The sequence below is a fragment of the Argentina silus genome, assembly GCF_951799395.1.
Source record: "Argentina silus genome assembly, chromosome: 1".
Classification (NCBI taxonomy): domain Eukaryota; kingdom Metazoa; phylum Chordata; class Actinopteri; order Argentiniformes; family Argentinidae; genus Argentina; species Argentina silus.
In genome coordinates, this window is record NC_139655.1 from 31,736,171 (window position 1) to 31,754,884 (window position 18,714).

The 18,714-nt window shown below is 39.0% G+C and overlaps 1 protein-coding gene across 1 annotated transcript in view; it reads right to left on the bottom strand.

Moving 5' to 3' along the window:
- The window catches only part of prkdc (protein kinase, DNA-activated, catalytic subunit), a 76,919-nt gene that overhangs the window by 29,017 nt on the left and 29,188 nt on the right, over positions 1–18,714 (bottom strand). The window contains exons 38-56 of the mRNA XM_083675728.1: positions 18,351–18,519; positions 17,824–17,889; positions 17,239–17,302; positions 14,906–15,054; positions 13,620–13,757; positions 13,060–13,179; positions 11,218–11,361; positions 10,361–10,512; positions 9,476–9,607; positions 8,631–8,742; positions 8,295–8,422; positions 7,399–7,548; positions 5,671–5,844; positions 4,531–4,629; positions 4,125–4,335; positions 2,987–3,158; positions 2,519–2,722; positions 1,528–1,643; positions 190–321 (exon numbers count right to left, since the gene is read on the bottom strand). Of these exons, the coding sequence (XP_083531854.1) occupies positions 190–321; positions 1,528–1,643; positions 2,519–2,722; positions 2,987–3,158; positions 4,125–4,335; positions 4,531–4,629; positions 5,671–5,844; positions 7,399–7,548; positions 8,295–8,422; positions 8,631–8,742; positions 9,476–9,607; positions 10,361–10,512; positions 11,218–11,361; positions 13,060–13,179; positions 13,620–13,757; positions 14,906–15,054; positions 17,239–17,302; positions 17,824–17,889; positions 18,351–18,519 (2,632 nt within the window). The remainder of the gene's footprint in view (positions 1–189; positions 322–1,527; positions 1,644–2,518; positions 2,723–2,986; positions 3,159–4,124; positions 4,336–4,530; positions 4,630–5,670; positions 5,845–7,398; positions 7,549–8,294; positions 8,423–8,630; positions 8,743–9,475; positions 9,608–10,360; positions 10,513–11,217; positions 11,362–13,059; positions 13,180–13,619; positions 13,758–14,905; positions 15,055–17,238; positions 17,303–17,823; positions 17,890–18,350; positions 18,520–18,714) is intronic.

Here is an 18,714-nt window from a genome sequence, read left to right on the forward strand (position 1 = left end):
TTGCCATGATGTGAGACCCACCTGTGCCAGACCTTGGAAGTATAGGTTATGTATAAAGGTTGGAGGTAGAGGTTATGTATAAAGGTTATGTATGAAGGTTAGTTGGAAGTAGAGGTTATGTATAAAGGTTGTAGGTAGAGGTTATGTACAGTATAAAGGTTACGTTCAAGGTTGCCTTGTGAGACCCACCTGTGCCAGAGCTTGCAGCGGAGCAATAAGGCTGCCGTAGTGGATCTGGATATCAGGCAGGTCTCCCACTCTGTAGCTGCGGTACAGAGTCACCTGGGCCTCCCTTCTCAACCTCTGATCCGCCATCTTATCCTGTTACACACAGAATCAAGCTAGTATAGTAAACCTGCCCAGGGACTACAAATGGAAATCAGCAGAAACACACTACTTGATGAATCTTTGACATTCATAGCACCCTGTTGGGGTTGATTGAAACGGTGACTACCGCAGATATTTACATGGTTTTTCAATACTGAAAATATGGATCTTGAACTATGGATAATGAACATGAGTTCATTAATTAATCATTATCCATTCCAGAAGATTGTAAAACTTTGCATGTACAGTACGCTTAGGGTTAGTTTAGTTTACTTTAAAGGGATGGTTAACTATTTCGACACTTTAGTCTTTACATATAGCAGACACAGATGGTTTTAAGTGCTTACCTTGGAGATCAACATGAAGATAAAACGGGAGTAAAAGGGGTAAGTAGTTTCTTCCTCCATTAAAGGAATGGTTCCCTATTTTGACACTTACAGTACCATTTATTTTAAGATACATCTCCAATGTTGACGATTAACCCAGAAGTGCTTACCATTGTTATTTAGTCATGTCCAGCTGCTGTGATCGTTGAACTTGCAGATAGAACAGGAGTAAACGGAGTGCAAAGCTTCCTGCTCCATTGAGCACCAAAATATACTTTTAGAAATCCCAAAGCTTCTTGTGTGGCAACTACTGTATATGTCCTCTGAGGGCTGTAGTGGGCATATTACCAAAAAATACTTGAAAAGTAGTGTTTAAATCATATAATATTTTATTTATCTTCCTTAGTCTGCAAAAAAACTCAGTTTGAATTCCTGTCAGAAGTCTTTGTACCACCAAAAAAACTAATGGGAGTGATAGGGGAACAAAAACAGCTATATTGAACAATTTTGTCCAAATCACCTCAAATGAACTCGTTGGAAGTTATGTTGAGGTGATTTGGCCACAAATGAAGAACTTTTTTTTGTTCGCATCACTCCCATAGTGTAGTGGCTATTAAAAACAACTAACTTTAAGGAACCATGTCACTATAAGTTGTAAAATGGTAAACTATCTTTATTTAAAAAAACATCTGGGTCAATCGTCAACATGGGAGATTGTGTCAAAATAACAAAAAAAAACGTTTTGTGTTGATTTCTGGACCCCAGGAAGACTAGTAGTCACTTAAGTGGCAGCTAATGGGGATCCTAATAAATAATTAAATAGTGAACCATCTCTCACTAACGCATGAAAAGAGGCCGTCTTGACATTGGATACCTTTTGGTTTCTCTGTTCTCGGATTTCCTTCTTAGCAAAGCTCAAGCTAACTTTCTCTTGATCCTTGAGGAACCTCCGTCTCAACCTCAGAATGTCAGCACGTTGCTCACTCTCAGCTGTTAAAGAAGAGGAGTAACAAAATGTCAGCGCATTGCTCGCTCTCACTAGACAGTCTATGGACCAATTCACTTTGACATTATGTGTATTTTGTGTAGATCGGTGTCAAAACATCTAAATTTAATCAATTTTAAAGTCAGGTTGTAACACAACAAAATGTGGAAAAAGTTGCAGTTGCACTGTTGCCTGCTCTCTCCTTTTGCAAACTCACATCCCACTTCAGGTACTGGCTACCCCCATCCAGAAAAAACCTCCACCAAAAGACACACAAGACAGTCCCAAAGTCACAGTCCCCTGTGTACACACAGAGCGTTACAGGATATCCCCCAACTCATTCCTTTGATGACTAATTAGCCGACTTTAGCCAGATTCAATAAGTTGGACAGATCAGTTGCCAAATATGTTTATCTGTATGTATTATGTACTTTATTGTTGTAAATACCCATGTATTCCAGCAATGTATTTTCCTGCCATGTGAGATGAAATAAAGTAACATACAAGGGTTTGATTCCTGCTGGGACCATATATTTTAAAGATGTATGCACTCACTGTAAGTCGCTTCGGATAAAAGCATCTGTTAATGTTTAATATATAATAGTCTCTGAATATTACAGATTTTAATTGGCCTTTTACTCAAACAAATGTTTATATCAAATGGCATCAAATATTTGCATGGTCTCAAAATATTATTTGTTTGCACATCCAAGCCTCATAGATATCTAAAGCCTCAGTGATCACTGTGGATGGGCAATAGGAAATAATATCAGTGTTTAAGTATTTGCTGAAAATCCATTTGATCACTCCAAAACTTACATTTGGGTGTTGCTGCCTGCTCATTTTGAAAAAAATGGTTCTATTAGACTTGCAGACTGACCTTTACTGCGACTATCGCCCTCGTCTGTAGGTGCAGTAAGGCGTCTGGTGCCAAAACCTTCCCCGGTTGGCCTCCAGGCTGCTTGCTGCCTCTCTGTCTTCTTGCCAAACACCAGTAAGGAGGAAAGAGACTCTGAGGAGAGGGTGTACTCAGCTAGTGTGTCCACACTGTTGCCTGTCAACCAGTTATATGAAGAGCGACGTCCTGAAGCAAAGGGAAACACAGCAGACCTCCATATAAAACATACACACACCATAAGAAACATATATATGGGCAGAGGATGCACTAGCCTTGAAAGCAGAGTTGTGACACAGGACAACCTAGACTGTGCAATAAGCTCTTCGTAGTGGGCATTAAGTATCAAGTAACAGGAGTCATAAACACTAGGCCGACCAGTTATAGGGAGTAGTATCTCCATGACCCCAAAGGAGAAAACATTGGAGTGGTACATTCCAGCTAAGGGGATACCTGCAGTTTGAGTCCTGGTGAACTCCAGGGAGGCTTGGGTGGATCTGAGCTGGCCCCTCATGGTTCCTGGTTGAGACGCTGAGCTCTGCTGGCCCTGAGTGGCTTGGGTCTCCACAAACATAGGGGTTAGGACGGTGCTCCTGAGTCGCCAGTTCGAATCAATCACATAGTCCTTAGAGATACGGAGGTGTGGGGATTAGATGAGTTGACTAATTAATTGTGTTGTGCAGCATGAGGCTCTTTCTGTTATACAGATGTTTTGCTGTGGAATAGCCTCTAATTGCCAATTAAACTGTCCCAGTCCTGGGGTGTTTTTAAAGGACAGGTTAGAGCTCATCTCTGGAGACTTATATTTACACTGTTAGGAGAATGGCAGCCAGGGCCAGTGCCCTGTAGCTATTTTTTATGTACAGTTTTTAGTATTGTTGTACGGACCCATGATAGGATCAAGACAGGTTGATTGTTGTGTTGTATTCTGGTATAATAGTGGTCTTTCAATTATTATCTATTTTGGTATGAGGTTTATAAATTGGAGTGTTTTTATTGTTTGTGTTTTTGTCTGTCTTGTGTGTTTTCAACAAGGACCACAGTGGTTTCATACTTTCTTGTGTCCCTCTGGGACAGATGCTCTGTGTGAATCTGTGTTTCTCAATATAAAATCAATTAATCAAATAATTAATCAATCAATTAATCAATCAATCAAACATTTCAAATCCTTTTTCCAACAGGTTCCGGTAATTTAAGGAGTTTATAAAAAGTGCTATTCAAATACATTAGATTGTGTAGTTACAGCCAGCTAACTTGAATTATGCTTGCCAACCACCAAGTTTGCGAGTCAAGTAAAGCACTTGGTTGATAATAACATCCCACCCTCGCTCTAAACCATGCCCCTAGTCCTGTTTGGCCTAACACGGACCAGGGAGGTAGAAGTTTTAGTAGTTAGTTAGTAGTTTTAAGCACCGAATATGCCCAGAGTAAGCACTGTTGAAGCCCAGGAGTGACTGTGGAAAAGCACTTGGCCTTGGCATGCACTGGCATGCACAGCGTAAGCCCTGTGAGTTTGATACCATTCACGTGTGTTTGATACCATTCCTCATTCCGTTCCATGCATTACAATGAGCCTCTGAATTCTGCTGACCTGGAATTTGCACTCGGACAGTGGATACTCAAACATGCTGCGTGTATAGTCTGGACTCTGACTGGTCATCTCCAGCAGAAGGTTGGTGGCCAGACTTAGGAAGCGCTCTTCAATCCGGCTCGAGTACAGAGAATGGAGCAACACAAGCATACGCTCCAGGGTGGCAGTGGGCAAGCGCTTTTCATGGCTCCAGAAGTTACGAACGTACAGCCTGCAGAGAGAGGGAGAGGGGGAAGGTGTTTGATTATTCAATAAACTGATAATGCAAGTTTATAAAGTCGAAAAACCAGTGCACAGGTACATTAAGGATCAGACTTCAAAGAGGTCAAGCGATAACAACAAAAAGCCTTATTGAAAAAGTACTAAAAGCACTAATAAAGAAGCTAGCATGGGAACAGGTACTTACTGTAGGCCTTGGTTTTCGTCAGTGAGTCCCTGAAGGAGGATGTCTTTTGCTGTGTTGAGGACCTCTACTGAGGTACTGTCAGACTGACTCTCTGCATCACTGAAAACAATAGCTTAATTACATTTTTTTTACAATGCAAACTGACTGAGAAATAGGCTAGTATCTTTGGCTCTCAAGCCAATTCAAAAAGCGTAATAATGCCTAATCAAGCCAAATAAATTAGAACGATTAAATATGGTAATTATTTGCAGTGTGAAAAAAAGAAGCCAATTGCAAGGCACAATACATCATTTTGAAAGTTCTGGGTGTATAAACTAAAACTAAAACAAAATGTGTGGATTGATGGCAAATTCTTTGAAGGTAATCCATTTTAAATTGAGTCTATAACACAACAAAATGTGGAAAACGTGAAGGGGTCTGAATACTTTCCAAAGGCACTATATTGCAGTAGTTATGGTCGTGAATGTTGTACACATATGAGTGTAGTGTGTGTGTGTGTGTGTTAATCTCGGGGCCTAAAAAGTTTTAAATGTTTGGCTACCTTTGTGTGGCTGTTTGGGGTACTTCTGGGTACCTGTTTGTGTTTGTTTTTGGTTGTTTGTGGTACTTTTGGATACCTGCTAATGATTGTTAAGTCCTGACTAAACACAACCAGTGCATTCTTTTTGCATGGTATTGATCTGATTACACTGAAAAAACGAATGTAAAAAAATTGACATCCCAAGACATCACTCTGGAAGCATTGGTTAATAATGAGGGCCCGGAGGTTCTAGTGTTAAATAATTTGTTTAGAGGTAAAATTATAGTAAGGCCTGAGGTCACAGTAAATCTGCACCACTAGTTGTTATGTCTCTGACTACAGGGCAGCAAGGAAGATGCATACTGTTCTCAGGTAACTGTATAGGCTGCCATTTCCCAACAATTTTGCTAAAATACTAAAATTTTCATGGTTGTTGTGTTGGTAAACTGTCTCCCTGGTTACCTTTACTAAGCGCAATGCCATGTTTTCTACTCTGTTCACCCGGAATTGTGGGCCAGCTAATTCGGAACTGCGCATGGTGCCTTTAAAATGATTCAGAATTTCAAAGGGCTTCAAGAACTAAAAAAGCGCAATGGTGGCAAACAGATGGGGAGGCTAACCTGTAGTTGTCCTGAATCCACATGAGGATATCGTACATCTTCTCTCTGCAAGCTGGCGAGGGGTGAGAGATGAAGGATGTGACTGCTCCCAGGACCTCCTGAAGCTCCTCTGGCTTTAGCTTGGGGAGAATTTTGTGGAGGATATCGAGACAAACTCTCTGTCTTGCCTCATCCCTAAGAGAACAGCAAGGACAAATGGTTTCACTTTTGACAGGGAATGCAACTGGTAGATTGTGCCGTTCAAGACTTCACTAGGCCTTGTTTCCACATGTGTCATTTTGACCGACATTACCTAAAATGTAGAGGGCAAGGGGATGATACATTTGAGTATGTTATTGCAGTTCATACAGTAGGTCAGTGTTAAATATACAGTATCAATTTGTCAACAACAGCAGAGCACGGTCACCATGAGAACTGTAGTCAGTCTATTTAGCTTTGGCTAACTACCTCAATGACGCATTGCAGTCGTTAATATTGTGTGAGAGGGAAGATCTCAGCATACTGTGTAAGACAACCACATTATTATAGAACAAACTTGCAGTGCCCTCCATAAGTATTGGAAAGAAGAAGCATTTATTCTTCTTTTAGCTCTATACTCCCAAGTTTGGATTTTAAATCAAACAATTACTATGGGGTCAAAGTAGAGATTCTCAGCTTTTACACAAAGAAAAAATTTAAAATTCTTTGAGATTGGTTTCACCATTTAGAAACTTACTCCCCTATTTCACGGCTCCAAAAGTATTGGGAAAAAATAATATAATGTCCAAATAAAACACTCATGTTTAGTATTTGGTCAACAATAACTGCCTGAAATCTGCAACCCATGGACTCCACCAGACTGCAGCCATCTTCAGTTGTTGTTTGTTTTTTTGTTTTTTTTGGCAAAAGATCTGAGGATTGACTTGGCCACTCTATAACTTTCCACTTTTTGACCTTGAAAAACTCCCTAGTTGCTATGGTAGTATGTTTGGGGTCATTGTCTTGCTGCAGGATGAAGCACTGTCCAATGAGAATGTAGGCATTTGATCGTACTTTAGCAGACAAGATGTTTCTGTACCCTTCAGAATTCATTCTGCTGCTGCCAACAGCAGTTACATCATCAATGAAGACAAGTAAGAGAGTTCCAGTCATACAGTATGTACATAATGTGATTATAGGCCTCGTCAAAGTGAGTAATTTATTCTCACAGTAAACTGAGGTGTTTATTCTCACAGCAATCATATTGCATTTGTCTCCTTTACCAATTTAAATTGTAGGACAGGCTACTACAGAACCAATGGTCATTTCTAAATTAAGATTACATGTACTGCAGAGGGAAGCAAGAGTGTCTGCAATTATAATCTTTGTTCTTCAGGATTGGAACCTTGCTGTTTTCGGGGTTGGTATTGAGAAAGGGAAAAGCTTCTCCAACAATGGCTTCTACTTCAGCATCTCCTGGGATGTCTGCTCCCAAACCCCAGAAACCTGGGTGGCCAGAGGTGGCAGATTTCCAACAGATGTCTAACAGACCTAGCACCTTTAATTCATTTGACCCCTGGGACTGAACACATAGTTTTGACAGATTTGGCACTTGGCCTGTCTGTAGCATTCTGAACGGAATGCTTTCAATTGGTCTTTTATCATGCACCTTTGCATTTCAGATAAATGTATGTGATATATACCATGTATACCATATGTGTGCCATATACAGTAAAGTAAATGAGAGCTGGAGCAGCAGTCATGGCTGACCTGTGGCCCATCATCTGTGTGAAGCCCTTAGTCTTGAGCTGCAGGTAGATGTCTGGGATGACCTCCGCTCGGCTCAACACACACTCCAGACAGTGGGTCTTCAACACACCATGCAGCTTCGGTAGTAGGAAAAACACGGCGTTCACAAACCTAATAACAAACACGCAAACAAAAACACACAAATAGCATTATTCTATTTTGACCATGTGTAAAGCTGAACCTTGTGCGTAGCTGATAACTACGTACATTTGATTCCCCCCCCCCACCCCCCCCGATTACAGCTTTAAAAACATGGCATTGTGAAAACATTAATTCTTCTAAAACTCTGATAAAATGTAATTGTTGGTTGTTAATCTGAAGTCCAAGTTCACAGATATGGTCCTACATTTAGAAGGATGTCTGGTCTCCCCAAAAAGTACAGTCCCAAAAAACACTCACATTAAGAACAGCTTTTTTTAACCTGCGCAATATTGTAAAAATAAGACAGTGTCTTTTCATGCTGAAAAATTGGTTCATGCATTTGTCAAGTCTAGGCTGATTACTGTAACGCTTGTTACCTTGTCCACCCTACATGGCCGATCTCCTTCAGCCCTACATACCAGTCCGTAAGTAGACTTGGTTTTTTTTTCCTCTTTGCGCATGTGCTCAATTTCCCAAGTTTATCTTTCACTTTTGTCAAATGAGACCCCATCAGGCCCAGAGAGGATTTCTAAAGGGGTAGTTGCACAAAGCCTTTGAATACGTTATGTGTGTAAACTCTCTGTTCTATCCAAGGCTAACCCCATCCTGGGATATCTCTCACGGAGGGCAACTAGTCAAATAAAAAGGATACATATGCATTTCAATAAGTCATAGATATACTACAAAAATATATATATATAAATAATCATTCTTACCTGTCCATAATTGGAGGAAAGTGCTTTGACGCTTTGCTCAAGCAAATAATGAAGCTGTCATCCATTTCTTTTTTCTTCAGATCCGTTAACTTACTAGTAGCAAGACTGAGTAAAGCTGTATCGGGCTGCTGAAAGAAAAAGCAGGTCTTCAGCATTAAGTTAACCAATGTTGTCATAGTTAATGGGATGGTTCACGATTTATACACTTACATATCATTTTCATTTATAGTGCCTTCAGTAAGAATTCAGGACATATTTAAATAATTAAATCAAATGATGGATTCAGCCATTTGATCAAATTTTGTACAAGATTATGAAGATAAAGTTAACACATACACTGTCTTTTTCAGTCATGTTCTTCAAGATCAGGCCAATAATCTCAGCAGTGGCAGAGGAGACTTCTTTGTATCTTGTGAAGGACAGGTTGTTGGTGAGGGACTGGATGTACCTGAAAACACATGACACATTAAACAACACCTCCATCCCTCAACCTCTCCACTGCAAAAATTAGAGCATGTTTTACAATCAACTTTCCTTGGAACATTTACAGTTGACTGTCAATGCTCCTACAAACTGCCATACTAGGACTTGGATTTGCATGTTTGCAAGGTATTTTGTATAGAATTTATGTATGAAATGTGCTATACAAATAAAGTCTGATTTCTTTTATATTATTAACTCACAATAACCAGTGTATTCTCTCCACTGAACTAGCCTTGTTTTCAAGATGTATGTATATATATATATATATATATATATATATATATATATAAATATATATATATTCTGTTGTTGATTATGTTGTTTAAGTGATGCCATGCTTTTACCCTGCCCAGGAACTATGGATGTAAATCAGTTTATATTGATAGTGTGTAAAGTGAAATGTTCAGTCATGTGCATTGTCCCCGTCAACTACATTGCTAATAAATACAACTATCCCATACACAGTAACAACCTCACTATCTAATAAAGTCACTACAACTACTATTAACAGTCACCAATACACCAACCACTACAGTTATTACTACTGCTTTACTAAAGACATTTCTAAACACTACTGACAAGAAAAAAAAAATTAGCCAGCTGAGGCAAGTCCACAAAGTTTCTTCAGCAACTTCCTTTGTAGTTCACATAGGCAGCTGGTACCTTTAACATTTATGACAAACATACAGGCCTGTTACCTCTCATAGTCGATTCCACAGGAGGCGTCATACACTGGAAGGTTATTGGCCAGAATGATCCCCAGCAGTTGAAGTCCCACTATGTTATCTTTACTCTTGGGGTCGATGCCACAGAAACGCTCGTAGATCAGGCTGCACATAGATAAAAGGTGAGACACTTCACAGCCCAGTTTCAAGTGGAACTGAAACTACATTAATAATATATGCCATTTAGCTGACGCTTTTATCCAAACCGACTTACATTGCAGTGAGTGCATACATTTTTCAATATATATGGTCCCAGCGGGATACTTAATCAATGCTAATGATTGAATTCCGCAAAATCAGTGGACTATAGTGGCTAAAAGCAAGCATTGGTTTAAATCTGAAGATTGACTTGGCCCGTCAATAACTTTCCGCTTTTTGGCCCTGAAAAACTCCCTAGTTGCCATGGCAGTATGTTTTGGGTCATGGTCTTACTGTATGATGAAGCGCCATCCAATGCATTTGGAGGCATTTGCTTGTACTCGAGCAGACAAGATGTTTCTGTACACTTAAGAATACATTCTGCTGCTTCTGCCAACAGTAACATCATCAATTAAGACAAGTTAGACAGTTCTTGTGGCAGCTACACATGCCCAAACCATAGCACCCACTCTCCAGTGCTTTCTTTCTTTTTTGGCTTTTTTTTCTCTGCTTTTATGTTGTTCTAATGCAAACAAAATAAATAAACATGTGAATACCAAAGCAATTAATTGCAACCTTTTTCTGGGAGAAGTGGTGCATTATCTGAAAGAAGTGGTGTGGGGTGCCAATATTTTTGGCCATGACTGTATAAAAACTGTATTATAACTCATATTATGGGCTTCATAGACAGTGTTATCAGTAGGGCAATATCATTGTTACTTGTAGGGCACATGTAGGCAGTCTTTCCAGCACTCCACCACTGTCCGAATGATCTCCAGGTTGTGCCTGAAGACGGCCCTCTTGGGGTGAAAGCTGTTCTTCATGAGGAACTCCAGTAGACGATTAGCCAAGACTTCGTCTCTGGTGTTGCCCTGGGATGAAAATGTATACAGATGTAAGTGTTCAATTCCAAGGGAAATCTACATATTACATGCATGATCAGATGCTCTTTGTTCAATCACATATACCTCTCCCCCACTGAATTTGGCACATTGTTAACGTAACATACGATTTTCTGACGAATTTGAATTCTCATGAATGAATCACCAAACAGATATCACAAGCAAACATATCCAGTTTTGAAATACAAAATGTCAAACAAAAAGTTTTTGTTTTCATACTGTTGAACCAACTAGCTCGCTAGCTTCTGTAAACAACTATAGGACGAAAATTAAAAAAACAACAGCATGGAGGTGGGGGAGGAGCTTCCTCTGGTTTTGATAAAAAAATTAAATAAAACAAAAAAGTGTGTCAGAATGTCAATATAAAGATAACAGGCATTATGTCGCAGATACATCGCCTGTGAAAAAGAGGCTAGTTTTTCTAGTCTATTAAATTTCCAGAGAGATAGGAATTGAAAGGTGCCTCTCAATAGCAACAGTTGTAGGAAATGTGATTAATTGTGTTAAAACAATGTACACATTATACATTTAAAATTAATCATATATTATTAACACAGAAACCAATAGCTGCAAAAAGCAGGTCAATTGCATGTAAGGAGCTGCGTTAAAGTTTTTTTTTTTATTATATTCTGGGAGTAGTAAATGAGGAAGGGCATAGAAGAAAGTCCAACAAACCTTGGGACTGGCCAGGCTTATCCAGGAGAGGACTGTGACCACTATATCCACCACCATGAAATGAATGCCTTCTCCTCCGTTGTTTCCAGAGACGACAAGCTGTAACAGTGGTCCCAGCCACAGCCTGGCATATGGTCGAAAAACCTGAGGACGACATTTACAAGAAAATTAGACCTGTCCAGCACAGGAAGTAGTTACACCCCAATAAAACCACCGTAACAAGCCTCTAACCTTCTTCTCTCATCTCTCTGGATATCCTACCGTCTGACCATCCTACTCTCACTTACTTTAAACTACCCAGCCAACATCTTTCTTCTATCCATCTATCTATCTTCCAACCCTCCCTCATCTATCTGCCTATATTCTACCCTCTGACCATCTTTTATCAATTGGCCCATCCTACTATCTCACTTTCTACCCAGCTCATCCATCCATCCATCCATCGTTAACCATCTTTAAATGTTTCCTACTACAAAAATAAGACTGCCAGCCCAAAGCTTCTTCTGGAACTTATTTTTCTAGTTTATGTAATGGAATGTAATGGAAACTATGTTTGTAGTCTAACTTGTAGTTCTTAGCCTTTAATTCATTGTCATCTTTGCTCTTTTCTAACATTATTTGAGAGGCAGCCCAAGGACTTAAGGGTTAGGTTTTGAATTTAAAGTAAAAAGAATGTTGCACGCAGCTGTACCCACTGATTTACAAAGCCACCGTCCACAATTTTGCCTCTAATTAAATGTATTTCATACACATTTCCTGCTACCACTCTCCCGTTAATCGCAAACTAGCCCTCAAATACTGCTTTCAAATAATACTGTTAAATAAAACTGTTTTAAAAGAATGAAAGGCTATGCTGTAAAATAAGGACTGCTATTTTTTAAGCCTTCACGCAACAGCCTATTGCCAGTCGGAGAGACGGGATGGACGGGACGGGAGGAAACATCTCGTTTACACGTTTTAAATGTGAGAAAAAAAAGCAGGGAATTCCTTCAGAGAATTGTAGAACTTTACTGCACGTTCTCAGATGCTTCACAGTCATGTAACCGTGACAACATGTTAAGGAAGGTACTGTGCCCAGACTACTGTACCCAGAGTACTCAACATGTGGAGTTTGCTGTCAGGATATAGTTGTTAATGTTGTTTACTACAGCCCACAGACAGCAATGTTTGTAAACACTGAAAGGGATCTATAACACCTTGTAAGCATTTCCATTAGATGCCTCCTGGTGGTTGTTTTGCCAAGGTGTAATACCTTGAATAAAACCTGTGAAATTGTAAAATAAACTCCCTACTGTAAAATGACTCCCTACTGCCATGGCGGTGCCCCTGCGATACCGTCGCTCAACCATGAAGCTTTTAAACTCTGATCTACTGAATATGTTAATCGCCCGGCTGGCACCCCTTTCTCAGCTGTGTGCATGGCTTGGAACACAGTTTTTGCCAATCAGATCACAAATTTCTCCCAACCCCCCAGGGTTCTCCCCAAAGAATGTAAGATGGGTGCTGCACCACCTTGTCTACTTGGTTCTGACACTATGTAAACATTTCAGACCAAATTCAAGTGATATTTAGTCATGACAGAGTTTAGAGAAAATGTAGAGAGGGACCGGCTGCCAGTTTGTAATTATGTAGGCCCTATACTGGCAGGTGTGCTACAGCAAATAATAGCTACCCCAGATATTTGATATAATACAATAATGATCATGTATGAATTGTGATAGTGACCCAGTTCCAGATATCTACATGTCATAAATCATATGTATTACTTGTATGCAAAGGAGAAGAGTCATTGTAAGGTGGTGGATGGATAGATGTGTGTAAGGGTGGAAAGGAAGCCTTCACCTCCTCAGTGTTGATGATTAACTTTGCAATGAAGAGTCGGATATTTAGTGGTGTAGATGGATTTCCCAACTTTCCTTGCAGGAACTTCATCCAGGGTGGGAGTTCACTGGGTTCAGTCCCCTACACAATGAAAAGTGAAAGAGAAAAATGCATTGTTTCAAGTGCTGGACAGAATAACATTCCAAAAGATTAAATAATCATCCACACTGCTTGTTCAGATATTTTCTTTTCAGCACGATGAAAGTGAGCTGAACTGGGCTGAAGACATGCAGTGCCTTGCACTCTAGTGTCTAGAGTTGCAGACAAGTATAACCTTTGGAGTATAGAGCCAAAAGAAGAAAAATTGCTTCACTGGGACATTACTTACACAGGGCACTGTATCTGTGATAGGCTTGCATCAAAAGAAAGCAGGTTGACCCTATATAATGTTATACCTGAAAAATACACTTTTCTGCAATTCTAACATGCTCCCAACTGTGATTTGTTTGTGAAAGACACCTGCATGGACATTTCAATCACAATCCACCATGGTATTCCTGTGTATTCCATGTGATGCTGACCTGCTCCACTGTAGGAGTGATGTTGTTCCTCTGCATGTGGCCTATCAGAGCAGTCATGGTGGCCATGCACTCGTGCTCGTTCACTTCATCCATTTCCAGATCCACAGACTCCTTAGCCACAATGCCCTCCACTCGTTCCTAAGGGGATAGTTCAAAATCACATTTTTGCTTCCTTGACCTAAAACCAGTCTATGGACAATCCAAACTTTGTTTTTTGCTTTCTAGCCACTGTCACGACCCACTAACTATTAACATTTTTGTAACCAAAAACCAATAGAAATCAATCAATAGTTCCACAATTTTCCACAAGTTTCACAATCCAAATCATTGCAAACAGTAATAAATAGTAAATAAACAAAGAAGGCTCAGTGGTGAAATAAAAACGATTGAGCGAGTTCAGATTAAAGGGGCAATCTGGGATTGGTACATACATTTTGGGACTTTTAAATAAATTACATATAGCAATTGATTCTTGAAGAATATAACTTATAAATGCCTCATGAGCTTAGTTCAACTGTCTTACCCCATCAGAACCCAAAATATACAATTGTTTACCCCATTACAATGTATTTGTAAATAAACACTGTATAGCTTCAAAACACGGTTAAAACTATCATTTTTATCTCATGGATGGTCAGTTCTTGTATCCATACTGTAGCTTCATCTATGAGAGTGGTTATTTTCTCCAGACCCATCTCTCAGCTGTTTATCAAAAAAGTGGCGGGGAGACCGCATTGTTATTGTTTGAATACCAGATTGCCCCTTTAAGCCTTTACAGCAGGAAATATTTTTACCCTGATGCGTTTGATCCCTTAAAAGCTATACCTAACCTGACTTAGCCTGATATTGATATTATCTTGGAGAAAAGCGTAGACCTGATGATTTGTAAATATGGATCAAGATATGTAAGTAAATTCTCTCACATTTGCAAACATGCATCACAATGTGTGGATAAAAACAAAAGCATTGACAAACATCTTTATCTTAAGTTTTAAATAAAAGCATTGTATAGTTAGCCAACACTTTCGCTTTAGAACTGTTGAATCTGCATTTGCGGAACAAATTATGTCTGTGGATTTGATTTCATTAACACTACCGTTCCGCATTTTCATGGGGAAACTATCCACAAATGCATGGCTTTATCTCAGTTGGTTATATCCATTTAACTAGAAAATCTAGTGTTGAAAATATTGGATAACTACACAACTCAATGCATTTATTTATGACTTTTGAAAGATGCAAAAACAACAGGTATGCATGGAGAGAGACAAGGTAATCTGACTGACCCTGCTCCTTATGGTACGGCTGTGTCCAGCAGGATTCTGGGAATTGTAGGAGAAGCTCTGGACTCCTGTTGAGAAGTCAAACTGACTCATCTCCTCACTCAAGCTGCTGTCAGCCATGTAGGACTGGGAGGATAGGTAGACTGGCTCTTCTGAAGAGAACAAAATAAAGTGGAAATACAATTGATAAACATGCTTTGCTGTTTCTACGAGACCTGGGTCGAAAAATCTAAGTTTGAGTATTTGCTTAAGTCTGCCTGGAATGACATACTGTATGGGCGGGGTTTGCACTTTTCATTCGAATTCACAATTGGTTCCATTGTGCCAGGCAAAGTCAATCAAGCACAACTCTGTACTGTACAGTGGTGTAAAGTAACAAAGCACTTCAGTAGGTTTTTGGGGTATCTGTTCTTTACTTTAGAACATCTGGCAACTTTTACTCCACTACATTCACAAGAAAATGTGTACTTCTACTCTGATACATTTTTTACTGACACCCTTGTTACTCGTTATATCTGCATGAAATCTGTCCCATCATGACAACACTTGCTACTCTTGTCGTAATATGTGCAGATTGTGTGCTTCAAACAGTTTAATTAATTTTAGATTGCAGTGATACTGGTACATCCTTTTCCTTTGCGTGTCATCCTCTCTGGTGTGACTGAGACAGGCAGGGCCTAGCACATTGTGCATAGGCCTATAAAATGCATGACAATATTATTCACAATGTTCAGCTGCACTCTTGTAACCTGCTTTATTGTTACCAACCAAGCCTTCTGATTTGTAGTTGCATGAGAACAGGAAGAAGAAAGTCTTTGATGTGTATCAGTGATAATACAGTTGTCCTTGATCTAGTTTTCCTTTCAGTTGGTTTCCTTCCTTATTGGCTTTAGAGGATACATTCAGATTTTGTTAACCAAATCTCTATTTTAGATGTAAATGGCATGTTGTAGACATGTTAGATGTATTGTATTGTAACATGTAGAAGGGTGCAGTTTTTGTACAAAATGGCTTGGTTTTGAGAAACTTACCGGCACCACAGTGAACGCAGGGCAGGTTAGAAGGTTAAAAAAATGCCTAAATACCTCATTTTTGAAACTGCAAAGCCCCCAGTATAGAGATACAGGTCTTTAGATGTTGTACATATGAAATTGTAACTTTGGGGGTAATGTTTTAAAGTAGGCTATGCTCATAAAAGACATTTGGAATGTTTAACATTAAGAACAAAAATAGAGTAAAAAAATGTGTCAATTCTATATGATATATGAAATGGAAAATTAATAAATAAATGTCTGTCTGCTTTGCTTTTTAAATAACAGCACTTACTTTAACTTTGGATATTTAAGTAAATGTAATACCAGATATCTTTGGACTACTCAAGTAGCATTTGAATGGATGACTTCAATTTTAATTTGAGTCCTTTTTTTAGCAAGGTATCTATACTTTTTACGTAAGTATGACTTTCGGCTACTTTTTACACCACTGAAATTATTTCAAATACTATTTTAACCCAGGTCGTTTGCCGTTAATCACAGGATAGTTTTACATACAGGAGATTTCCACAAATACTTCTGACAGGTAGACTCATCTCAGAACAATACAGGTGCGCAAGTGTGTGTGTGTGAGATGTTTTTTAATTAATTTTCTACATCAAAGAAACATATCTCTGTAGTTATTTTTCTCAATGCTATACTAGTATATGTATCGGCAGATAGTGTCAGGGAAATATCTAATATACCTATTGGTATCAGCCTAGAGTTTTCAGAAAAGTACTAATCAGTATTTGTCTGATTGAGATAATTGATTAAAAATAGGAATATGCTATGAAGGTGTACTATATACCTCACAAACTGCAAAATGGAAATATATGTGAGCCAACTGACATTTTTGGAAGCATAAGTACCATTACGGTAGCTAGCAAGAGTCTGAGTCCTGGATTCAACCAACGCAGATAAACTAAATTGCATAGCAACAGCCTTTAAGACTGTTTGTCATATTGAAAGTGTATCCATGTTGAAATCATCTAATTCACAGACTTCCTCTCTCACAGACAATGGATTATGACAGGAAACCACTTCAGTCCAGTATGTCAATGGATTCAGACAGGTGCATATCTTAGCAACATCCAGCAGCCATGACAGCTCAACTTGGCAATATAGTTGGAGAATCATGGAAAGTAGCTTCCGACTCTCAAATGCACAAAAACAAGTTTTAGACATTCCCAAAGCTAATAAATTGTTTACTGGTATATATTCTCTGTAAATATTATTTAAATAATTATTTAAAGCTGTTAAATGTCCAACATGTGTTTTGTTCTACTGATGTGTTACCCGTACCTCCACTTTCCTCGCTTACTTCTTTCCGAATCATAATGTATTTTTTCTTCCTCTCAAGAGGAACCTAAAGAAAGTCAAGAAAATGCAAAAATTACAAACAAGTCAAACAGATTTATTTAAACCCTATTTTGGACTTTTAGATGCAGCCAGTCAATAGTGTTTTGTTCCCAGACACTGCTGCCGAGTATTCTCAGATCAGGAAAAACTCCCTATAGCCATTGGCTTTACTTATCACTCATCTCCCAGAGCAATTCCCCCAAGTGCTTGCACGGCACACTCCAGGGCTGCGGAGCAGCAAGGAAGATTCATACTGCATTCAATCTGCTGCTATTGCCCAACAATTTCACTATAAACCTAAACTTGTCAGTATGTTGATAAGCGGATGGTGCTTCTAATGTTAATTTTAACCACATTATCATAACAGAGGAAAAAAAGGGTTAGACAGAAAACAAATGATAACTTATGAAGCATTCATAAACCCTTCATAAATAGACCCCAAAAAATACAAATCGAAAAAAACATTGTAAATTGATGATCCTTAAAAGTATGTTTCAAGTGTGACAAAATAATAACAACCCAACGTACCTCGACTTCAATAGGGAATGTGTATGTCCTTTGAATATCAATGATATTTTCAAAAATGAATTGATTCTGGAAAAGAGAGAAAGCACATTGTATTAATAGAAGTATATTTTTGGATGGTTTTGGATGGAAATGGCATGCAGCAGCTTGCACGCACCTCTGGGCACAAATTCAGGATTATGTGGAATTAGCCTGAGCTTCAGTATTCAGTTTAGAGCTTCAGTATTCAGTTTAGAGCTTCAGTATTCAGTTTAGAGCTTCAGTATTCATTGTCATTCATTTACCTGTCGAGCCAGATGAGCCACCTTCATTGGCCCAAGTTGGGGATAAATTTGACCAAAGTTGCCTGGCTAAGTCCCTTAATTTGCTTCCTAAAATACCGCACAGGAATGCTTATATGTTGGGACTTGGTTTAAAACCTATCTGGTACAGTCGTGCATGCTAATCCATTATTTTCAGTATTTTGTGGAATTCTCTCAATCATTCCAAGGAACCACACAGGGTACCACATTCAGATAAGATAATATCACCTTCTCAGGTTTCTCTGTGAAGAGGAATCCTTGGTAGAATTTGGTCTCGTTGAAACTGCAGCTGATCACTGCAATTGCACAGTTATATGCAGCACAATGGTACTGCCTCCTCATCTCCAAGAGCTGAGTCTCCCCTGTCATGTTCTCAGTGAAGGCTTCGAAGCAGGACCTGAATTAAATTAGAATTTGATTTAACAAAACAATTTCCACTTCAAGACAGGTGTTTACATTTTGCAGGCTACAAATAAAGAAACATATTTATTTATAGATACTGGAAATTTGTGCTGTCACAATACCATAATTTCAATCTTGATACCAGTTCAGTATCATGCAGATGGAAACAATCTTTAAGTAGAACTAGATA